Source organism: Impatiens glandulifera, chromosome 1, assembly GCF_907164915.1.
Source record: "Impatiens glandulifera chromosome 1, dImpGla2.1, whole genome shotgun sequence".
Taxonomy (NCBI): domain Eukaryota; kingdom Viridiplantae; phylum Streptophyta; class Magnoliopsida; order Ericales; family Balsaminaceae; genus Impatiens; species Impatiens glandulifera.
Window position 1 is genome coordinate 33,470,962 of NC_061862.1, and position 25,872 is coordinate 33,496,833.

At 42.3% G+C, this 25,872-nt stretch overlaps 1 protein-coding gene across 1 annotated transcript; it reads right to left on the reverse strand.

Annotated features, from left to right (window-relative positions):
* Nucleotides 1-22,361: 22,361 nt before the first annotated feature.
* On the reverse strand, nt 22,362-22,853 carry LOC124924114 (serine/arginine repetitive matrix protein 1-like). Its single transcript, XM_047464187.1, has one exon. It carries the CDS (start codon nt 22,851-22,853, stop codon nt 22,362-22,364), a length of 492 nt encoding a protein of 163 aa, XP_047320143.1.
* Nucleotides 22,854-25,872: the final 3,019 nt, after the last annotated feature.

Here is a 25,872-nt window from a genome sequence, read left to right on the forward strand (position 1 = left end):
GGCTAATTTCAATCCTGTTGAGAAAGGATCTGAAGTGGAAATGAAAGTTTTGAAGAAGCTTAACGACATCATGGATGGCTACGTCTCGGTGGCTACTCGATACATTCATGGCGCCAATTGCTCTGGTGCAAAATCTCTCGATGATGATGAAACTATGGATATAATTGATGCTGAAAACGATGCAGATGAACTAGATGCTGCTCTCTTGATCGAATTCGGGAATCTTTCTTCCGAAATGAGACGCATTCTGGATCAACCTATTCAAGAGAATCCAAATGAAGAAGAAGAAGTGATTGATCAAGAGCCTGAACAAACCCTTAATCTGAATGAAGAAGAAGCTCCTGAAAAAGATGTGATTGAGGAGGCTGATCAAGCTCCTCTTGAAGAAGATGTTGTGAGAACAGAGGAAGCTCAAGAGAAAGTAGCCGAGGTAACTCAGCCAGAAACTATCAGATCTGAGGGGGAACCCTCCAAAGAGAAGGTTGTTGAAGAAGAAAGTTCCCCATCTGAGGAGGAACAGGATCAACACGCAACATTTAAGAAGCCTCTTCTATTTCCCGACACTATTGTGGGAAATGTTCATGAAAATATCAACATTCCTCTTCACTACTCTGGAAATCTGTTTGAAAGATTTCAGAGAGCTGAAGAAGAACTATCAGAAGAGGAGCGAGATAAAGCTGCTAAGAAAGCCGAGAAGAATCAACCGAAGCAATCCTTACAGATTCATACAAACTTTGAGCCGATTCAAATCATGGCAGCAGAGTCTGAAGAAAATTCTTCAAATGAAGAATCCTCTACGGATGGTAACAAGCTGTTAAAGTATATGACTTCTATGCTCTCATCTCTTCAGAAGAGCATGCAAAAGTCCTTGAATACTCAGGAAGAAGAAAGAAATGATTTTGCTGAAATTATCAAAGTTCTCAATGAGTTGGACAACACTTTGAAGAAGAACACGTATGAGACTCATATCTCAAATATAAATTACTCCAAGTTTGAAAAGCAACTTCTCAACCGTCAAACTGAATTGTTAGACATTGAAAGGCAAATCAATGATGAACGTCATAAGGAAACTTTGGAAGAATTCAGTCCGGTGAAGAATCAGATGGTGGAAATTCAGGGCTATTTAAATAGAAATGATTGTGAACGACAGGAATTTGTGGACTCCATTGCAAGGAAGTTTCAAGAAAAAGAGGACGCAAAGGGTAATGCTGAAAAAGATAAACTTCGAATCACTTATGGCGAGTCAAGTAGAAGAAGTGACGGTGTGTCAAACGGCACTAGATCCAAACGAGCCCCAAGTACCGATGATAATCCTAGGCCAACCAAGAGAGGTGGAGATCGAAGCGGCGGTGGCCGTAGTAGACTATCTAATATTGATCAAGGAGGTCGTATCAGTGGTAATGATCGTGGTGGTAGATCAAGCGGAAGCGGTCGTGGAGGTCGTGGTTATCCTCCTTATCTCAACATGCTTCCTAGTCAAGAAATGAGTCCAACCGATCCTCGAGTTAAAAGGGAAGAACAATAATTTCTTTTCTTCTACTCTATTTAACTCCTTCAAACAATGTTTCTTTGATGGTTTTTCGAATATTGGTTTTGGATGTTTGATGTAAGTGAACAAGGGTTTGTTTTATTTATATGATGAATGCATATTTTGGTATATGTATGCAGGTTTCCAATTTCTTCATCAAAAAGGGGGAAATTGTTGGGTCAAATTATTTTGACTGAGTGTTGAAATAATTTAACCATTGAGATTTTGATAATGAAATGACTTATGAGTTTTGATGCAGGTGTATTGAAATCATATTTCATAAGACTTGGTTCTAATGAGGGTCATTATACCGATTTTGACATTAGATGCATACAATTAAACGTACAGTCTAACTCAACGGAGTTAGACGTGTAGTCTAATGAATGCATAGAATTAGACGTACAGTCTAACTCATCGTAGTTAGACGTGTAGTCTAATGAATGCATATAATTAGACGTACAGTCTAACTCGTCAGAGTTAGACGTGTAGTCTAATGAATGTATAGAATTAGACGTAAGTCTAATGTACACGGAATTAGATGTACAGTCTAACTCAGCGGAGTTAGACGTGTAGTCTAATATATTTGCAATTAGATGGATGGTCTAATATGTGTGGAATTAGACGTGCAGTCTAACTAAGTGGAGTTAGACGTGCAGTCTAATAGAAAGTGAAAGTTAGACGTGAGTCTAACTCCTTCAGACAAGTCTGAGGTAGAACCGGAATTAAACGTGCAGTCTAACTAAGTGGAGTTAGACGTACGTTCTAACGGTTATTGGATAATTAGACGTGTAGTCTAATTAAGTGAAAGATAGACGTGTAGTCTAATTAAGTGAAAGATAGACGTGAGTCTAACTCCTTCAGATAAGTCTGAGGTAGAACCGGAATTAGACGTGTAGTCTAACTCAATGAAGTTAGACGTACAGTCTAATGGTTATTGTAATTAGACGTAAGTCTAATTCTATTAGAATAGGCGGTCTAATAGACTCTATTATTAGAAGGGGATGTTTTATTTCATTAGACTGATTTTCACAATCCGTCTAACTAAAATACGTTTAATGCTCAGCTTAAGCAGTATGCTTGAAGCTAGCATTTGCCTACCCACGTGCTATAGTTGTACCCTACTCCTACTCCACTTTCTAGTGAAGATCAGTACAACAGCTATATGCATCCAACCAACGAATGCCACGTAAAAGAATTTTCCTCACATTACTTGTTTTGCATGTACATCCCTGATGGAATATTCGGCGCACTACCAGTGATGTACGACCACGATCCTTGTGCTCAGAACCTGCTGTGTACAATGGAGGCTTTCCAATGGAAGAGTTCCACGTATCATTTTAAAAGATTCGACTGTTTGTCTCTGCTCAGTATTTAACAAATCTCAAGGACAACGGACAATCTGCCACACATAACGAACAAGCAATCGGATTTTACAGAGAGAGAAACTATTCGATCATCTTGCTTACTGAATTCAAGCCTTTGAATATTCATACTGTGAAGATGTTTTCTGATTGTACTGTGTGTGAATCAAGAGAGAGCTAGAATCAAAACACCTTTAGCTGAGTGATATTCTTCATCTTGTAATTGAACAGAAAGTGTTCTGTTCAATAGTGAGCTAAGTGTGTGTAAATTGTATTTGATTCGAATCATATTATACTGAATCCTTCCGGTGGTTGGAAGAAGGGGTGACGTAGGAGAGTTTCTCCGAACATCCATAAACAAACTATAGTGTTCTTTCATTTCTGTCATCTTCTCATATTTCATCTTTGGCTTCAAACCCAAGTAAACAATTCCGCCTTGAATCTGATTCAGAGTCCTTCTGATTTGGACTTTTCTTACTAGAAGAACTAACCTTCGATTCGTTCACTATTTTGGTTCTCTTTTCCCCTGTTGACAGAACAGAAGCAGATGGCTTTGATCGAGTGGAAGGCTTTCCACCGGTCTGGAAGCTGGAAGCACCAGATACAGACTTAAGGTTGTTCTTCAACCTCGTTAGAGTGCTAGCCACCGTAAGAGCAGTAAATAATCTTGGAGAGTTGATTTGCGGAGGTTCACCAACAGGAACCCCAAATGTTTCAACAAGTGACTCAGTTGAGCCGCATACGTTATACTCTCCTTGTTCGTCTAGATGATAGAATAACATAAGTTTTGAAAGAGAGTATGAGCCCAGTTTACCTGGATCCCTTTCGAAATGGCACACATATAGTCAAAACGGTCTTGACTATAGAGATGGAAGGAACAAGCCTTCCCTTGCAACGCCTTCGCCACCACGTCGTTTAGAAGAATGAAGTGTGGTTTGAATACCTTCTTGTATCCATTCACATGGATCTTTGAACCGTCTACAGAGAAAGTTGTCTTCATCTCCTCCATGATTTCTGAAGAGAGAACCAAGTCGAATAGATGACCCTCCGTTGGAAGTTCAAAGAACTCCGCATATACTGCTTCGTCAAAAGAAATCTTCGTTCTGTTGACGGTTTCTACGATGAAATCATCCACCATAACTGCCGTTTTGAAGAACTTGCGAACTTCGTCTTCATAGAAGATGAACGGTCCGCCCACATACTTCCTTAACCCAGAATATTCTAGGGTTTGGAACATCTTCACCACCTCCGGTTGATCGAACGAATACACCGATGGAAAATCCACCTGCAAAGTACAGTGACCGAGAGTGATTTTCTTCACCATTTTGAGAGAATATGAATCGAAACGAGATTTCAGAGAGTTTTAGTGAGAGAAATGCAAGAAAGCTAGGGTTCTTAGAGATTTCGAGAGATTGGAAGCTTTCAAATTCATGCAGAAATGTCCTTATGTAGATGAAAGAGGGAAATACAAAATAACTGTCTATTCTAGGGGTATGACCCATTAATAAATGTTAGACGTCCTTTTTCAAGAAATCATCATTAAAAATGAGGGTATATCAGTCATTTTCTCTAACTTGATAGACACATGTCTTCATGTTATTAAGAGATGACTGTTTAATATTTTGAGCGGGAAAAGTATATGGCTCTCAACGTGGGACAGTTGTCCTTGATCAATCTAATCGGCACGTAGTTAGACGTTTTTCTTACTCCATAAATCCATTTAACACAGCATCTATTAGACGGATGAGTGTATTAGACGCATACGTCTAGTTCCGTGTTTATAACAAATTCGTCTAATGTTTATTAGACGTGTACGCCTAATTCCGCATAACACCACGTATTAGACGTGTGTTAGGATCTAGGTCGCGGCTGGGGGAACGGGGTTGGCTGGCTATCGCGTCTCACTCAAAGGGTGGTGATTAATCCGTTTAGAGATTAACACCGGGGTTTCAATACTACACAAACTGTCACAAACCCTTGAACCGAGTTCAAGCGCGGAAGTGGTTTGTTTCAGGTTGAAGCAGCACACACACGAGATAGGAAGAACCGAATTTGAATTAAGTTTGGGGATTGCTAGGTCGGTTTTGCAGCTTAGTAATTCGGTTTAGTTGATGTTGAATCAGTTGGAGCGGTATTAGTAGGTTAGTGCAGATCGGTTAGAATGTAGAACCGGCGGAAAGTAAATAACAAGACAGGTTTTTATGGATATTCGGAGATGAAACTCCTACGTCACCCCTTCCTCTCGAAACCGCGAGAAAGATATTCACTAAGGAATACACACACACAATCCGATCGAGACTTATTTTCTGCTCGATAACACCCGTACAATTTTAACCGAAATTGTAATTACTCTTCAAATAAATGCTTAAGCTCTTTAGAGAGATAGAACACGATTTTTTCTCCTCGAAGGACACGACGTCAACTGATGGATGAAATGGCCAATTCTGCATTTATTTCTCAAATTGATCCTAAAAAAATTGGTGAAGCTATAGTTGATCCAGATTGAATCAATGCTATGCAAGAGGAGTTAAACCAATTTGCTAGAAATAAAGTGTGGTATCTCACTCCTAGACCAACTGACAAGTCAATTATAGGAACAAGATGGGTCTTTAGAAACAAGCTTAGTGAAGATGGATTAGTCATTAGAAACAAAGCTCGTTTAGTTGCTCAAGGATACAGACAAGAGGAATGTATTGATTTTGATGAGTCTTTTGCACCGGTTGCCAGACTAGAGGCAATCAAAATCTTCCTAGAAAATTCATCATTTAATAATTTTAAAGTCTTTCAAATGGATGTGAAAAGTGTATTCCTAAATGGAAAATTAAGTGAAGAAGTATATGTTGAGCAACCCCCTGGTTTTGTAGATCATGTTTTGCCAAATCATGTTTATAGGCTTAACAAAGCTGATAAGATCGGCTTTATCAATAGAGACGGGGGTCTGGCTAATGATGAAGACTTATGAAAAATGGTTTGATAGAAATCCTGTTAGAGATTAATATCTCTTTCTATTCTACGCAAACTTGTGTAAACACTTGAAACAGATTCAAGGCGGAATTGTTTACTTGGGTTTGAAGCACAAGACGAAATATGAAAAGATGATAGAAATGAAGAACACAGCAGTTTGTTTAGGGATGTTCGGAGAAACTCTCCTACGTCACCCCTTCTTCCAACCACCAGAAGGATTCACTAAATGATGAGAATCAAATACAGTTTACACACACACTTAGCTCACTATTGAACAGAACATTTTCTGTTCAATTACAAGAAGATGAAAATATCACTCAGCTAATGGTGTTTTGATTCTAGCTCTCTCTCTCGATTCACACACAGTACAATCAGAAAGAAGCTTCACAGAATAAGTTCAGTAAGCAAGATGATTGAGTAGTTTCTCTCTGCAAAATCAGAATGCTTGTTTGTAAGATTGGTTGAGACAAAGTAAGGTGCTTCGTCCGTTGCTCTAAGGATTGATTAAATACTGAGCAGGAGCTAACGGTCGAATCTTCAAGAATGATACGTGGCGCTCCTCCATTGGAAAGCCTCCATTGTACACAGCAGGTTCTGAGCACAAGGATCGTGGCCGTACCGAATAGGTAGTGCGCCGAATATTCCATCAGGGATGTACCTGCAAAACGGGTAATGTGAGGAAAATTCTCTTACGTGGCATTCCTTGATTAGATGCATATATCTGTTGTACTAATCTTCACTGGAAAGTGGAGCAGGAGTAGGGTACAGCTATAGCACGTGGGTAGGAGAAATGTTAGATTCAAGCGTACTTCTTAAACAGAGCATTAGACGTATTTCAGTTAGACGGATTTAAGAAAATCAGTCTAATGAAATAAGTCAACTCCTTCTAATGAAAAACTTCTATTAGACCGCCTAGTCTAATATAATTAGTCTCGCGTCTAATTTACATAGCCATTAGACAGATACGTCGAACTCCACTGAGTTAGACTGCCACATCTAATTCCGGTTCTACCTCAGACTAATCAGAAGGAGTTAGACTCACGTCTAACTTTCACTAATTAGACAACCCGTCTAATTATTACATAACATTAGACCGGAACGTCTAACTCCACCGAGTTAGACTGCCACGCCTAATTCCGGTTCTACCTCAGACTAATCTGAAGGAGTTAGACTCACATCTATCTTTCACTAATTAGACAACCCGTCTAATTATTACATAACCATTAGACCGACACGTCTAACTCCACTGAGTTAGACTGCCACGTCTAATTCCGGTTCTACCTCAGACTAATCTGAAGGAGTTAGACTCACGTCTAACTTTCACTAATTAGACAACCCGTCTAATTATTACATAACCATTAGACCGACACGTCTAACTCCACTGAGTTAGACTGCCACGTCTAATTCCGGTTCTACCTCAGACTAATCTGAAGGAGTTAGACTCACGTCTAACTTTCACTAATTAGACAACCCGTCTGATTATTACATAACCATTAGACCGGCACGTCTAACTCCACTGAGTTAGACTGTTACGTCTAATTATGTGCATTCATTAGACCATCCGTCTAATTGTTTACATCTATTAGACTTACACGTCTAACTCCGATGAGTTAGACTGTACGTCTATTTCTATTAGACTCACGTCTAATTCCATTCGTCTGACGTCTAATTCCATTAGACTCACGTCTAATTCCATGTATTCATTAGATTATCCGTCTAATTCTTTACATCTATTAGACTTACACGTCTAACTCCGATGTGTTAGACTGTACGTCTAATTCTATTAGACTCACGTCTAATTCCGTGTATTCATTAGACTATCCGTCTAATTCTTTACATCTGTTAGACTTACACGTCTAACTCCGATGAGTTAGACTGTACGTCTAATTCTATTAGACTCACGTCTAATTTACACGTCTATTAGACTACACGTTTAACTCCAATGAGTTAGACGGTGAGTCTAATTCTATGCGAATGAAAATCAAGATCGGTCTAATGGCCCTCATTAGATCCAAGTCTAGAGACATGTTGTCTCAATACACCTGTATTGAAACTTATACATTATTTCATCATCAAAATATCAGTGAGCAAATTATTTCAACACTTAGTCAAAATAATTTGACCCAACAATTTTCCCCTTTTTGATGAAGAAATTGCAAACCTCCATACATATAACAAGACATGCATTCATCCAATAAATAAACAAACAACTTGTTCACTTACACCAATCATTCAAAAGAGCCAGTATTCGAAAAAACTTATCAAAAACCATGTTCAATAAAGTTAAGCAGAGTAAAAGAGGAGGGATCATTGTTCTTCCCTTTTTACTCGAGGATCGGTTGGACTTATCTCTTGGCCGGGAAGCATGTTCATGAAATGAGGATAGCCGCGACCACCAAGACCTCTTGCATTCGATCTTCCTCCACGCTCACCAACACTGCCATGTCCACCTTGATCAACATTAGACAGCCTACTCCGGCCGCCACCATTTCTTCCACCACGCTCAGAGCCACTTCGACCACCACCTCTCTTGGTTGGCCTAGGATTGTCATCAGAACTTGGGGCCCGCCTGGATCTGGTCTCGGTTGCTACACCATCGTTCCTTCTGCTTGACTCACCTTGAATTGGTCGAGGTTGAGCATTTTCAGCATTGTTCAAGGCATCCTCCTTCGCTTGAAACTTCATGACAATGGTCTCAGCAAAAGCTTATCGTTCATTGTCATTTCTGTTCATGCAACCTTGTATTTCTATCAGCTGATTTTTCACCAAACTGAATTCATCCAAGGTTTCCTTGTGGCGTTGGTCATTGATGTGCCTCTCAATGTCAAATAGTTCACTTTGGTGGTTGAAGCTTTCCTGTTGAAATTTTGAAAACTTTACATTCAAAACATGGGTCTCATAAGTATTCCTCTTCAGGGTCTTATCCAGCTCAGTTAGGATCTTGAAAATGTTGCTGAAATTCGCCCTTTCCTCTTCCCTGGAGATCATTGACTGACACATAGTCTTCTGCATTGAGGAGAGCATAGACCTCATTGATTTTAACATTTTATCTCCTCCAGCAGATGAACCTTCGTGAGAAGACACTTCTTCAGATTCAGCAGCCATACTTTGAATAGGCTCAAAGTTTGTATGAACATGTAAGGATTTCTCAGGCTGATTTACTTCAGCATCCTTAGCCGCTTTATCTTGTGCCTCTTCTTCATCAATTTCTATTTGTGCCCTTTCAAATCTTTCGAGCAAACTTCCAGAATAGTGACGGGGAGTAATTATGTTTTCGTGAACACTTCCCACAATGACATCAGGAAATAAGTAGGTCTTAACAACCTTTGGTCTTCATCATTCTTCTCTTTAGAGGGTTCCCCCTCAGTTCTTGCAGTCTCTGGCTGAGTTACCTCGGCCAGTTTCTCTTGAACACCATCTGTTCTCGCAACAGGGGTTATAAACACATCTTCTTCAATAGGAGCTTTCAAAGCCTCCTCGGCTACATCTTCTAAGATCGCTTCTTCAACATTTGTCTCAAGAGCTTGTTCAGGCTCTTAAACATTCACCATTCCCTTTTCTTCATTAGGAAGCTCTTGAATAGGATGATCTTGAATGCGTCTCTCTTCGGCAGAAAGATTCCCAAATTCGATGAGGAGAGCAGCATCTGATTCATCAGCTTTAGGAATGTCCATTGCCTCTTCTTCGTTGAGCGGTTCTGCGCCAGAGCAATCGGTGCCATGAATGTATCTGGAAGCAGTAGAAACATAGCTTTCCATGATATCATTCAACTTCTTCAGCACTTTGGCTTCAACAACAGCTCCTCTTGCATCAGGGTTGAAGTTTGCTTTCCTGGCTTCATAGATTGGAAACATGGTTTTTCCAAGAATGCAAGCTTCCACCAGTTCTCTTTTGTTCAATGTTTCACCCACATCTGAAGTTCTTGCCTATTTCAGGACTTTCTTCTCATTTGCCACTCTCTTCTTCCATTCTTTCGTTATGGCAGCATTGGATAGAGAGTCGTTGTACTTAGAGGACAGCCTCTCAGTACACTAGGAATCATAGATTCCTAACTTTTCAGTTGACAGAACTTTCACTTGATCTAGAATGAGATCAACGATTCCTCTTGCTTCAGACACCTTCTCAGGAGCTTGAAAAGCAGTAGACTTCCCTTTTCCAACAACCTCTACAGGTTTTGGAGCTGGTATTGGTTCACCAATAACAATTCCTTTTGTTCCTTTCCTGGCCCGCAACAGTTCGAAGGCGGATTGGGGTTTCAGACAGAGCTCAGCAGGAAGCTCTCTACAGACAATTTTTCTGACCACCAAGGAATCATTGGGAGCAGGAATGATGGGTTCACCAGCAATAAGGGTAGAAACAACACCTTGTTCTGGTATAGACGACTCTGTAGCACCAGCGGCTACATGATCAAATTGGGTAACAGGGGACTCCGCCCTGTTAATAGATTCAACATTTGGACCGGCTAACTCAATAGCAGGCCCTTCAGCAGATTCTCTCAAGGGAGAGAAAACAGATTCAGCTTGTTCCACTTCGGGAACAACAAATTTTGGCACAGTAGCCAAAGATTTAGAAGACGTTACCTTAGTAGATTTAGACGCGCGGGGCGCCTTTGTCTTCTTCTCCTTTGAGGCACAAGACCTCTAAGGTTTCCTCAAGAAGGTTGAGGGAGTAGATAATGATGTCATCGGGGTTGCAGCAAGTACACCTGGACCTTGCTTCACCCTTGAATCGACAGATTCCGTGTCCTTCTAACTTGGACTTTTCATGCTGGAGGAACTGGCCTCCGATTCATTCACAGTTCTGGTTCTCTTTGCCCCTGTTGACATAACAGAAGTAGAGGGCTTTGATCAGGTGAAAGGCCTTTCACCATTCTGGAAACTAGAGGCCCAGATGCAGACTCTAGGTTGTTCTTCACCCTAATCAGAGTGCTGGCCACCGTAGAAGTAGTAAAAACTCCTGCGGAGTTAATCTGCGCCGGTTTGCCAATAGGAACCCCCAAAAACTTCAACAGGTGGCTCAGTTGAGCCGCATACGTGATACTCTCCTTGTTCGTCTGACTGATAGAGTAGCACAGATTCTGAAATAGGGTATGACCCCAGTTCACTTGGATTCCTTTAGAAATGACGCACATATAGTCAAAACGGTCTTGACTATAGAGATTGAAAGAGCCAGCCTTCCCTTGCAACGCTATCACCACCACGTCGTTTAGGAGAATAAAGTGGGGTTTGAATACCTTCTTATATCCATTCACATGGATCTTAGAACCGTCAGCAGAGAAGGAAGTCTTCATTTCCTCCATGATTTCTGAAGGGAGCACCAGGTCGAACAAATGACCCTCCGTTGGAAGTTCAAAGAACTCCGCATAAACCGCTTCGTCAAAAGAGATCTCCTTTCCGTTAACAGTTGCTACGATGGAATCATCCACCATAACTGCCATTTTGAAGAACTCGCGAACTTCGTCTTCATAGAAGATGAACGGTCCGCCCACATACTTCCTTAACCCAGAATATTCTAGGGTTTGGAACATCTTCACCACCTCCGGTTGATCGAACGAATACACCGATGGAAAATCCACCTGCAAAGTACAGTGACCGAGAGTGATTTTCTTCACAATTTTGAGAGAATATGAATCGACACGAGATTTCAGAGAGTTTTAGTGAGAGAAATGCAAGAAAGCTAGGGTTCTTAGAGATTTCGAGAGATTGGAAGCTTTCAAATTCATGCAGAAATGTCCTTATGTAGATGAAAGAGGGAAATACAAAATAACTGTCTATTCTAGGGGTATGACCCATTAATAAATGTTAGACGTCCTTTTTCAAGAAATCATCATTAAAAATGAGGGTATATCAGTCATTTTCTCTAACTTGATAGACACATGTCTTCATGTTATTAAGAGATGACTGTTTAATATTTTGAGCGGGAAAAGTATATGGCTCTCAACGTGGGACAGTTGTCCTTGATCAATCTAATCGGCACGTAGTTAGACGTTTTTCTTACTCCATAAATCCATTTAACACAACATCTATTAGACGGATGAGTGTATTAGACACATACGTCTAGTTCCGTGTTTATAACAAATTCGTCTAATGTTTATTAGACGTGTACGCCTAATTCCGCATAACACCACGTATTAGACGTGTGTTAGGATCTAGGTCGCGGCTGGGGGAACGGGGTTGGCCGGTTATCGCGTCTCACTCAAAGGGTGGTGATTAATCCGTTTAGAGATTAACACCGGGGTTTCAATACTACACAAACTGTCACAAACTCTTGAACCGAGTTCAAGCGCGGAAGTGGTTTGTTTCAGGTTGAAGCAGCACACACACGAGATAGGCAGAACCGAATTTGAATTAAGTTTGGGGATTGCTGGGTCAGTTTTGCATCTTAGTAATTCGGTTTAGTTGATGTTGAATCGGTTGGAGCGGTATTAGTAGGTTAGTGCAGATCGGTTAGAATGTAGAACCGGCGGAAAGTAAATAACAAGACAGGTTTTTATGGATGTTCGGAGATGAAACTCCTACGTCACCCATTCCTCTCGAAACCGCGAGAAAGATATTCACTAAGGAATACACAAACACAATCCGATCGAGACTTATTTTCTGCTCGATAACACCCGTACAATTTTAACCGAAATTGTAATTACTCTTCAAATAAACGCTTAAGCTCTTTAGAGAGATAGAACACGATTTTTTACTTTGGCTGTAGAAAACTTTCAGAACTTGTAACCGCATTTATTCCTCTTCATCTACTTCTTTTATAGGTGAAATGTGCCAACGGTCACATTTCATTTCCTTGAATCTTATTGGTTGAGTAGAGGTTTAGTGATTCAGACTTGGCGGTCTAGTCTTCAGACCTGGCGGTCTAGTCTTCAGACCTGGCGGGCTAGTCTTCCAGTATGTAGGTCAAACCGGCTAGGTTTGTCTTTTACTCAATATGGCAACTGTCGGTTGGACAGTTGCCTGTACCTGGAAGATTGGGTTTCTGATTTATCCTGAAGTAAAAAGATCCTGCCGGACGATCTTCTGCAGTCTGCAGATTGTCCTCAGACTTGTATGAATATGGCAATACTAAAGTCTGTCCCTTTAGTATCCTCCTCAACAGATACCCGAAATATCTATTTGTACTGGTCGGTTGTTTATGTTAACCGGGTGACTTCCAGTTTTTCCATAGCTTTTGATTGACCGAATGTCTTATGATTTTGGCCTTCTGATTTGACCGATCTTTTCTTCTTGTTCGGTCAGGTTTTTGTTCGGTTGGATTGCTTGACCGGTTGAGTGATTTGACCGATTTTATCTCTTGACCGGTTCCTGCATAGAGAATTTGTTTTTGTTAAGTTCTATTTAACCTGTCTAATTTTATCTAACAATTTCTCCCTTTTTGATTATTTTATTTAAAATATTCAAAACTTTGTAAGAATGCAAAAGTAGGCCGGTTGTTTAGAAGTTTATTCGGATTTTTGGAAACTGACTTGGGAGAATTTTTTGAAAAATTTTTGAAAATTTTTGAAACATTTTATCTTTTATCTAACCATTTCTCCCTTTTTGATTATTTTATTTAAAATATTGAAAACTTTGTAAGAATACAAAAGTAGGCCGGTTTCCAAAAATACTTGATATATATGAAATATACTACGGTAAAAATACTTTATATATAAAATCCGAGTAACCATAAAGAAATAAAGTAAAAAGAGTAAATAAAGGAAATAAAGTCCCTATTTCTTCGATCTAGGCGGTAGGAAATGTTCCAGCAATTCATCGGTTGTTTTTCCTTTGACCGCCGAAACCGGCCTGGAAGATGAGCCTTGACCGCCTAAGTTGCCGGTCAAGGGAGAGATCGGTTGAGCGATCGATCTAATTGGAACCACATCGAGACCCCGCTGTCTTCTGAGCTGTGGCTCGAGCTCTTCCTCGAAATCATCATCGGCTTGCAAAATCGGGTTGGGTGGAGGATCAACAACCGTGTCAGTGACTCTGTCCAATAGTCTAGTAATTTCTGCCTCCTCGAAGCAGCCTTCCTCTTTCGTGTAACCGGAGCGGAAGAAGGAGCAACCATTTTGGACTGCTTGTGAGCCTTGGCGAACTTATTATACGTTTCTTGTTGGACCCTAAGCCGGGTAGCATCTTTGGCTTGTTGAGCCGCTATGGCCGCTGCTATGGCCGGTGCACTATTCTCTATATTTTGCATATGTCTGTCTATGTTCGCATCTGCCTCTACCGTTTCCTTCTGAATTCGGGTCTGCTCGTCTAGGGCATCTTGGAGCTTCTGGGCCGCGAGAGCATTTGCCTCCTCAAGTGCCTTATCGGCAGCCAGCTTAGCCTTTATTAACTCCGCCACCTGTTCAGTGACCGCTTTGAGATCGGCTTCGAGCTTGGCATGCTTTTCTTCAAGCGATACCACCCTCTCAAGTGTAGAACCGGCTTGTGCACCGGATTGAACCAGGTCCTCATCAACCTTTGATCGGTTGTTTCCTGAGATTGTTCCATCATAGCGACCTTTTGGCTGACAGAGGCGAGGTCGGTCACCAGCTTCGGAGTTATATCCTCCAATGCCTTGGTTCTGTCCAGATGACCGTCGTACAATTGATCTGTATTGCCGTAATTTCCTTCTACGGATGTGATCCGGTCGACCGCGGATTTGAGCTCCTTGTTTGTCGACTCAATCATCTCAACGGATTTGGATGCGGTTTATTTGATCTTCTGTTGCCATGGCCGAACGACGTCATTGACAAACTCCTCGATGAGGGCCTTTACCCTTTTTCCGTTATGGCCGGTACTGAATCCCCGGTTTGAACAGAGACTCGTTGTTCTGTGACCGGTGTGCCCGTCTTGGGTTCGGTTATGTTGATATCCTGTTCCGGTGGAGGAGAGGATTGCTCATTATCGGTCGGATTCTGACCGCCAACATCCTCAGGAGGGGATCTGGATAAGTTCGATGTTTCCTGGTGCTCGGGCTCTGCTTCAAGCCGTGCCATCTCCTCAGTTAGGTCCTTTTCTTTGACCGCTAGCAAGTTCAACACTAGGAGCTCAAGAGAGGAATCCGGTGTCCCTGGAATATGCTTTTCTTGGAGGCGTTGAATATGTTCGGTGAGCCCTTGTAACCGAGCATGCGGTTCGACCATCTTGCTTCGTCCTAGGGCGGTCGTGACGTCTTGAGCCTTTGTGAGGTTGATTACCTCCTCCTCCATCTCAACAAACCTTTCGAATTTCTGGCTAACGGTGAGATCCGGTAGCATGTTTTTGAAGAACATTCGATGCCAGTGCAGGACCCATTGATAGTATACATCGGATGCTGTGCGAGCCTGCTGATGTATCTCGTCCATGATTCTGCTGACGAGATCCTCGGCCGTTTCCCGGGTGTGTTCATCTGCGGATTCAACTTCCTTCCGCAGTTTGTCCGAACCGGCATCATCATGACTGACCGATTGTTCCTCAACTATCGGTCATTTCCCTTTACCGAATGGATCTTCTCCGGTGTGTTGTGAAGTGGTTCGGCCAGAGCTAGATGCCGAGTCTTTAGTGTTGGGGGTGTCGGACAGCGGATTAGCCGATCCGGTTGGTTGTCTATCCCCCTTGGTACCGAATTTTTCTTTGACCGGAACCGCTTTCTTACTGGCTGTCTTCTTCTTTCGGCCACTTATAGAACCGGAGGCCTTCCTTTTGCCTTTCCTGTCCTCCGGTTTGATGAATTGAGGAGACTTTATAATCTTGATGGGGGCGAGGAGAACACCAGGACCGGTGTTAATGTTGAAATGACGCATTATTTTACCAAGTGGGATGGCGTATCCCCATGACCGAATAGATTTCGGATCCACCATCTCACACAGGTTTGCGAAAACCACCTTCGCCCAGTTTATGTTGATGTCGTTGACCAAACCGGCAATCATCTCAATCTTTGCCCATGTGAGACTGTCAAAGTTCCCTCCTCTTGCTTGGACCGATTTTGTGAAGATATCACACAGCGGTATATACTCTAGTTGAAGAGATGATTTCTTACTGATACCACGATAGGGATCATTGTTTCCGAAAGAACTTGGCAAGCTGCCTGGAAGGTCTCCTCATCTAAGGCCACGGAGAAGTCGCTCCCTTCGGATGGAAGATGCAGTATTTTAGCGACCGACTCCTCCATCAATTCGAGCCGTTGACCGCCTATGGTTGCGATGATTGATCCTTCGGTGAGGATTGCGGTTAGGAAAAATTCGTTGACCGCATCCTGGTATAATACGAATGGCCCGCCTAGAAAGTGTTCGAGACCGAACTCGGAGATCCGGGTTAACACCTTCTTTGCTTGAGCCGAACCATTTGCCCGAATTTCCTCGAAATCGACTTGGATGATGTGTTTGAACAACACTGAATCGCGACCCATTTTATATAATATGACCGAGAGATCAAGATAGTAAAGGTTTGAGAGAGTTGAGAAAGCTGAAAGCTAGAGAGAGAAAGCCGATTCGCTGAGAATGAAAGAAAATGACTAAGGACCCTATTTATAGTCGCAGTTTGGAATTCCAACCGCCGCGAACAGTCACATCACGGTTAGGCGGGAACTTTCCCTTTAAAGACTTTGAGCGGGAAACCATGGGCGGGAATTAATGAGCGGGAATTTATAGGCGGGAATCCATGGGCGGGAATTTTCCCTCCAAAGTTTCTGAGCGGCACTTTTGAGCGTGTTTTTCTTTGCGGTTATTTAACCGGCAATGAAGCGGTTCTTCTTGTAACCGTTTATTAAATGAAGCGGTTTATTAACCGCGATGATGCGGTTTTTGAGTTTGACCAGATTTTTCAACGAAGTAATTTATCGATATTAACCGGTTAGTTAGATGGATGGATATTCTAATATTTCGAATTTTTGACCCGGTTATCAAGCTTAGAAATCAGATAATCATTGAAAGAACATAATAGAAACTGATACATTGATCGGTTTAGAATACATAAGAAATAGAAATACAACTTATGTAATAACTATTCCAGAGAGCTTGTCCTCCACCCCATCCTTATCGAGAACATTCGATGGGGATGCGGGTGTACCTGGTCCAAATTCTGGACGATACTTAAGAAAGAGCCGGCTTAAGTGAGGAGCGTAACCGAGACCTCTTTTGGTCTCCACCATAGTCCTCAGGTTTTTGTATATGACCGATGACCAATTTATCGTTGTATTGCTGACAATGTAGGTCATCATGTCAAAAACCTTTTTAGAGTAGTGTTGGTTTAGAGATTGGCAAATGATGGATCGGTTGACAATCTCGTAAAGGAGTTGGATGTGGTGGGCAAGGCGGGTTTTCAGCCCGAGGTTCTCCACCGGCACCTCGGTTCCGGAGAACAGTTCCGAATAGTCGGTCGCAGCACTACCCACCCGGGATGGGAAATCGGAAAACCTTCAGTGGGTAAATTGAACATTTGAGCGAATGTGCTCTCTTCCAGAAAAACGAAGCGGCCTCTCATCGTGGAAACAATGAAGTCTCCTCTCATAGATGCATTGTTGAAGAACTCGGTTACTTCCGGAATGAGTATAGGACCGGATTCTTCGAGAAAGACACGAAGACCAGTGTCGATTAGTGATTCGAACATGAGTTCCTTTGTTTTCAGATCATCATATTCAAGGCATGAATCGAAATCAATGCTCAAATAGTACCTTAGTGTTCGGCTCGACATGTTTTCAGACTTTGCCAAGAGAGAGAGAGTTCAAGGAAGTTTTGATTTTAGGATGTGGTAAATTGATAAGGTGGGGTTCCTTATATAGATCCGAAATTGGAGGGAAAATAGGGACATTTAATTCTGAAATTCAGTTTTGTCTAATTTATGAAGGGAATATTTATGTTTCCGAAACTCCTTGGGAAGGAGTTACTTTTGACCGGTTGCGGAGCTCGAGGTAAGGAATCTAGTTAGAAAGTAACTAAGTTATGTATGTAGTTAGAAGTTGAAATTTACGTTTCATTAATGAGAGAGAGATACAAGAAACCGAAGTAGACGTAGTGAAAACCGAAAAGAGACGTAATCTAAGGCAAAATGATCATAGTAGAGTGAGATAATGATACAACCGGTTCGTACAGCAAAATGACCGGTTGTAGGAAGGAGTGACTTAATTCCCGGAGTTCAGGTGGCGGTTCCTCCTCTTCCACGCCTTCTCGAACCGCTCATAAAATGAGTCGGCAACCTCCTTGGTCATAACTTGAGCCTGGTTCAACCCTTCTCCCGGACAGAGAGGAATCCGAAGTTCCAAAAGTAGGCAACTAATCTGAGGGATGAGGCCAGTTTGGCGAATGCCGATCATCCAGATCAGGACATCGAACAACACCCTTGACCAGTTGACTGGTGTGTTCGTTTTGATGGCAGACATCATGTTAAAAACTGTAACACAGTAGGTGTTTGTCACATCCCTACCTAGGATGCTTCGGCCGATAACATCGTTGAGAAACTGGTACTCAGCTCTCAGCGATGACCTGGCACCGTGGTCATCGACCGGGCGGTTTGACCGAGCAAAGCTTAAGGAGATTTCGGCATTTACTTCAGCCGGAACGTTTAGGTCAGTGAGCCCTTGCTTTGGAAGATCGAAGCATCTGGCAAAGTCACTTTCTGTGAAATCAAACACGGTCCCTCCCACTTTGGACTAAATGTTGGTGTCGAAGTGAGGGGTACCTCGGAAAACCCTGGCATTGTAGAAGAATTCCAGGACTGTTTCTGGGAAGATGACATATTTGTCATCTAGAAAATGTTTGAGACCGGTGTCTTCAAGTGACTTAATCATCTTGAAGACTTCATAATGCTCAGTGCCTTGAGCTGAATCGAAATCCACTTGAAGTATGTTTGGAAAATGAGACATTTTGTCTTAGTAAGAGAATAGGTTAGAGCTTGTTATTGTTTTGTCTAAGGTTTGTCTAACTTATATATTAGTGGAGGGATGATAGTATTATCCAGTGTGTAGCAGGTAATAGTGTCTATTAACCATAGGGTAAAGCATTTTGCATGAAATAGGCATGTCTAAAACCTAGGATGTGGGTCATAGGCCTGGACGATGAAAGATATCATATCTTCACGTCTTTTGAGGTATGACCGTGTTAGGATCGGGGACGCCCTTGGAGGACCGGGGTGTTTCCGGTTTTAGAAAGGGTGGCCGCTTACACAACACACTTTGGTGATAGTCCGGTTATAGACTACAACCGCTCTCAGCACTATGCAAACTGTCACAGACTCTTGAACCGCGTTCAAGGGCGGAAATGTCTGTTTTAGTCTGAAGCAACGTATGCGACTTAGAAGATGTTTATGAGGAGTCGGTTTTAGAAATATGAGTGGACCGGTTTTTGATCTAAGGAGTAAGATTGTTTTGGTTTGGTTAGGTTAAGTGAGTAAGCAGGAAGGTAAAGAAAATGACACGAGACAAGATTATTTATGGATGTTCGGAGCAAACCCTCCTACGTCACCCCTTCCTCTCAGGTTATGAGAAGGATCTCCACTAACTTTCAAAGTTACAATAATTACACTGCCGGTCGAGCCTAACTTACTACTCGCCGGTTACACCAACTCACACTTGATGTAATACAATAACACAACAATAGCTTTCGGTAAATGACACAACGGTTTTAGATCGCGCGTGAGATTTCTTTATCTCTCTAAGATTTTCGTAACTCTTCATTAATGAGGTCGCTTCGTCTTCCTTTTATAGTGAAGATGATCCCAACGGTCATTTTCTTCTCTCACCGTGGGATTGGTTAATTCAGAGTCACGCCGGTGCAGAGAGGTTGCTTGTACGTTTCACCTTCCTAACACTTGGCAAATATGCAAATACTCCTCAGGTAAAGATGACGTAGCCGGTTTGCAGATTCGAACACGTGTCAGGCATGCACCCTCCGGCTGTCGAAGTCGGATCAGTATATCATCATTGTTTTTATCGCATGCTTCTGATCGGATCTTATCTTCTTTTATTTCTCCAAGACACGTCTATTTCGTCATATTACGTCATCTTTGTAGTCTTTTAGTTTCCGGTTGACTCTTACATAGTATAGTCCGGCTGGGATGTTGACTTTTCTTTGTTAGCCGGTCCCTTGAGAATGTTGAAACCGGTTCCTCTTGATCTTGACTTGATCGCTTGGAACTGGATTTCATTGAAGTGATCTTCAACCGGTTTATGAGACTCCAGTCGGTTTATGCAGTTCGATCTGTTCCTGCACATGGAAGTTAATAGTTGTTTAGTTTTCTGGCCGGTTCCAAAAATTAACTTTACTTAATTTTTCTATCAATTTCTCCCTTTTTGATTATTTAGAATAAATATTCAAAAATTGTAATGTATGGCCGGTTTGAAAATTAACTTTCTTAATTTTTCTATCAATTTCTCCCTTTTTGATTATTTAGAATAAATATTCAAAACTTGTAATGTATGGCCGGTTTGAAAATTAACTTTCTTAATTTTTCTATCAATTTCTCCCTTTTTGATTATTTACAATAAATATTCAAAACTTGTAATGTATGGCCGGTTTGAAAAATCTTTTTAACTATTTCTCCCTATTTGATGTTTTTCTGTTTAAGAAAAATTTCAAAACATGTTTTGATTTTTCAAAGGGTGTTTAGTGAAATAGGTACTTTAAAGTATGACAAAAATGTTGACTGGGTTCTGAAATAAAACCAAACACAGATAAATTGTTCATAAGAAAGAAAATAAACTAAGGATTGGATGATCCCCCTTTTCATTTTCTTTCTCCTTCCGCTTCCTTTCTTCTTCTTCCCTCGCCTTCCATTCCCTCTCTCTTCGTTCAGCGTCGAATTTCCATCCGGTAAATACGCTTGAGATGCCGGGAGTTCGTTTGCCGAATCCGAAACCGCCACTTACTGGTCTTGGTGGGCGAGACGGTTGAGCAACAATCGGCATGGTACTTGGAATTTCGACTGCTTTCTTCTTTCGCCGGTTGAGTTGTTTGATATCCTCTTCTTCTTCTTCGTCAAGAGGTTCTTTGTTTAGTCCGACCGGTTGAATCTATCCTAGACCGCTTCGTTCCGCCAGTTTCATTACGGCCGCAACCGCTTTCCGTTTATTCTTATTCCTTGTTTTCATAGAGTGCGAGGGTTGAGTCGGTGTGGATTCTTGTAGAGCGGCTTTTTCCTCCTCATTGCATTGCTTGGCCAACTCATGATCTTTGTCTTCAATTTCCTTCATTAACCGTTCCCTCTCCTTTTCTTCGTCTTGAAGTTTCTTGGTAGTTTCGGCATCAGAACTGATCTGCGCTTGAGTTTGGACAGCTCCTCAATCTGAGCGGCCATGGCCTGCATCATGTCTATTAGAGGAGCGGTTGCGATTTGAACGGATTCGGCGATCATTGACTTAATTGATGTTTGCACGGTTTCATCTATCATCGACTTGATCGATGTTTGAGTGGTGTTGGCAATTTCGGATTGAATGGATGCCCGGATAGTTTCTGTCAAATTGGTTTCAACGGTTGCAATCTTCTCATCGGTAGCAATGTTGTATTTGTGAAGACAAGAGATGATTGTACCAACCACTACTTCCTTTACTTGCTCAAGTTCCGGAGTCTTATCAGTCTGTGGAGGATCACCGCTCCGGTTTTCTATTGTCATGGAGGACTCTCCGGTAACAAAGAAAGGTTTTTGCTTTGATAGAGATCGGCATGAGTTAAGACATGTTTGCACTCGTTCCTCCATTCCGCTTCGAGCCTATCAGTACTTTGAATGAGTTTATCACGCACCGATTGAAACCGCTCAAACATTCTTGATTCTATCGGAGTTAATGTTGCCCCTTCTGCCTCCCTCAAGGAATCTTCTACTGCATGTAACCGGGCGTATTCGTGTATCGCCAACGTCTTGTTGAATGCGGCTTGAATGAAGTTGGTACCTGCTAGCTTGAGAGCCTCTTCTTCTAAAGCCAGAAGTTTTTCCCAGTTCTTGTTACCGCTAATGTCGGGGAGCATGTCTGATAACTTTGTTTCGCAACGAAGCTTGACCCACAGGTGGTACGATGAGACCAACTCTTCAGCATCCTTGTTCATATCCAGGAGGAACTCCTGATACATCTCCTTCTCTTCTTCTGCTGAAATGGGGACCTCGGCTTCGGTTACAATCTCAGGTTGTGGACCGATTTGCACTACACTTTTTCCCTTTACCGAAGAATCCTCAATTAGGACTTCTTTGCCTTTGCGAACCTGAATTGGACCTTCAGGTGTGATTGTTGAATCGACTGGCCCGTCTTGAGCAGATTGGAGCGTTGTTTCAGTTGGAACGGATTTGTTCCCCGCCGAGCCGGATGGTTCTTTTTCTTCAATATTTCCCTCCTGAGCGGAGGGATGATGTTCTCAGTGTTGGCCATTTCTTCGACCGGATGGGTTTCACTTTGACCGGGTATCTCAACCTGATCAGTTGGCTTGAGAAGACTTGTTACGTCGTCTTCGGTTTCACGATGTAGAGTTTGGACCACGTCCACTATAATCTCTGAGGTTCTTAAACCTACTTCAACCATTATTTCATCGAGTTTCTTGTTCGGGGACTTGGAGTTTTCAGAATGAATACTAACCTCTTCTACCTCCTTCGATGTTGACTTGGTTTCTTGGCTCCCCGAGGGTTCGGTTTGCCTTGATGATGGAGAGTCGACTGGAATGGGATGGACTGTGTTGATGGGAGTGGGCTGAAAGATGTCTGCGGTTCTTTTTGGTGAATGATCCGAGGAGAGAGTTTTCTCGGAGTCTGCCGGTTTGTTGGAGCTCTTCTTTGCGGATGTCTTCCTCCTTCCCTTTTTCTTCTAAGAGGCCTCGGCTTGAACCGCCTTCCCCTTGGGATCTTCTTGTTTCGAACTTTCACCAGCGGTGCGGATGAGCTGGTTCCTTTTGATGACTTTGTTCTAGAGGACTTCGGCCTAGCCGCTTTAGCAGTTTTCTTGCTCATTTGCTCAGAGTTAAGAACATTGGCGGATGGAAGCGGTTCACCTTCACCGAGTTCCACATTAAGGAACTTAATAATCTTCACTATTTGCATTGCAAAGGCCTGAACCCGGCCATCCTTCTTTACCACCATTTCGCAGAACTGTTCGAACAAACGGTTCCCTAGTCTATCTTGTCACCGCGGACAATCGCCATCATCATCTTTAACTTCAGCTTGGTCAGGTTATCGAAGTTTCCTCCTCTACCCTGAAGTGATCTTGAGGTTATGTTCAGCAGCCATCTAAACTCCGGCTTGAGTTTGTTCTTCCGCTTGAGTGAGTTACCAGATCCTTGTCGTCAGCCGATATAACCAACTGGACCGCGTTGGATTCTGCGTCTGTCATGCTTGTTTTGAAGTCCAGCCTAGTATTTGGCAAACCGAGTGCTTCAGAAAAGATCTCCTTCGTGATGATAACCGCTTTGCCGTTCACGGTGGTGGAGACCGTCCTCTTCGTTAGAGTCGTCGTCGCCAGGAACTCCATAACCTCCGTCGGGTGCACGATGAACGGACCAGACAGATACGTTTCTAATCCTGAATCCCTTAGCGATTGTAGCACGGCCTTGTTCTCTTCCGCAGCGTGTTCGTCGATGTCGTTGAAATCGACCTGCAACATGTATTGGAAAGGTGCTTTAGCTAGAGCCATGATGATTTTGTGAGTGAAGAAGATGAAGAACAACGATGATCGGAAGTTAGAGAGATTTTAAGAATTTTAGAGAGAGAAAGCTTGTGCAAATAATGAACTGTTTTGAACTTATATAGGAAGCGGTTTTGAACGGTTGGAAGATGAACTGTCACTTGGTTATGATTTTGGCGCCAACTTTCTCTCCAAAAGTTACTGTAGTAATTTTCGGCGGTAAATGCGAAGAATACAATGGGCGGTAATTTTTGTGCGCGGTAAAACCGTGGGGGTAAGTTTTTCAAACTTATTCAGACTTAGTTTGTGATTTTTGATTTACCGGAAGCTTGTTAACCGGAAGTTTTCGTTTAACATGGAGTCCTTTGTTTATTCAGATCAAAACCGGAAAGAAATGTAATGTGAAGAACCGGAGACTTTAAAATTGGGAAAATTTTATAGATGAGTCCGAAACATAGAATAATGAAGTGGTTTTCCGGTCCTACAACAAAATGACCAGAGAACCGGAAAATACAGATAGATTAAACTAGATCGATCCAATCCCCCTCGATCATTCTGACAAGCCATATGTTCACGGTGTTGTCGGGTGTCCGTTCCTCAATCCTCGATATCCATCTATTTAGCATGGATAGAGTCAGGGTGTTGGCCGGTCCGACAGGAACACCGGGCCCGAGGTTGCGGCGATGATCCTCCAAGAATCGAGTGATTTGTGGAGCGAAACTGATCCTTCCCCTTGGAGCGGTGATGAGCTTCTTCAAATTGTTTAAGAGGTAGGAAGCCCAGTTGATGGGCGATTTTCGGATGATGGCTATCATGATGTCGAAAGCCTCCCGGTTATAGTTTTGGTTGGGCATTCGGCCCATGATAGACCGCTGAACCAAGTCATGAAAGACTTGGTATTTAGGAGCGAGTTTGTCCTTCTCTCCGTGGTCGGCGACCGGTTCGATGGAGGAGGAGAAGATATAGGCGTAGTCTTCCTTAGCCGGAAAGAACGGCGTTGTGAAGTCTGAGAATCCTTCGGTTGGAAGGTCGAAGAATAGAGCAAAGTGTTCTTCGGTAAGCCGAAGAAATTTCCCGTTAATGATGGTACGAATGCTACCATCATTAAGAATATGCCCGTTGTTGAAGAACTCGTACACCTCATCTTCGAGGATGGTGTCTGATCCTTCAAGGAATTCTTGTAGCCCCGATTCTACGATCGGTTGGAATATGCTTTTGTGAAACCGGCCATTTCTTATTTCTTGGAAGTTAACTATGATTGTGTTTCGTAGTTCAGCATTCATTTTGGAGAAGAGTGAGATTTGAGAATCGAACAGAGTTCTTTGAACTTTCAAGCTTAGAGAGAGAAGAGTATTGGAAGTGTGTTTGAAGTCAAAGGATTAGGTCCCCTTTTATAGCCTGAGCGGTTGGGTGCATTAAATGAGAATATTTTGAAAAATCAGACCGTTTATGTCTGGTCATAAATGCCTTGTCAATTTTCAAGAGGATAAGGGTATGTCTAGTCTAATCGGATCAGGCATGCTTCTTGAAAGCGAATATTTCTGTTTACAAGAGTGATTTGATTTGGTTTGATACGGCGCATTTAATGTTGGTTATTTACTTTAGGATTTCTTTGTTTTTGATTGAGAAAGAAAGAAATTGTCTTCATTAATACAAAGTACTAAACCGGTAGTACAACAAAATTACCAGTTTAGGAAAGGATAAAGGAGATGAGGAAGAGTTAAACGTTTGATGACCCGACCGCTTGATTCCTCTTGGCCTTAGCTGCTTCCCACCGGTCGATCAGCTCTTGGATTCTCTCCTTCGTGAGCACATGCTTCGGATGGAGAGTGACGAAGGGTCCGGAGTGGATATCCAGACTAGCACAAAAACCACTTAGCTAAGGAGCATAGCCGGTTTTGTTTGAAAGAATCATCTTCTTCAGGTTGCTGAAGATGATCGAGGACCAGTTTACCGGTGTCCCAACCGTAACGGCAATCATCATCTCAAAAAGCCTCTAGGTGTAGTAGTAGCCTTTCTCTCTACCCAGAATGGACTTTTCCAGAATCTCACAAAGAAGTTGGTATTTGTGAGAGAGTTGGCTTTTAGCACCCCAAGGTCTAACCGGGATGTCAGAGTTGGAGAACCGATGACACATTTCTTCAATGGTCACCGGAGAGTAGGTTAGATCGGTTACCCCTTCAGTGGGCAAACCGCAGTATTCAGCGAAATCCGTCTTGCTGAATAGAAAGGACTGACCGTAAACTCGTGCAACGATTATGTCTCGGTGCACTTCCTTTGCAGTCTGGAAGAATTCATCGACTACTAGGTAGTCGAGGATGAATCTGTTTTCCAGAAATCCTTTTATACCGCTTCTTTCAACGGCTAAGAACATTTCTTTGACATCGTGATCTTCGTATTGATAAATCGAGTTGAAATCAGCCAAGAGAATTTTCTTTGCTAGTGGGTCGGAGTTCATGTTCTTGAGGTAGTTTAAGC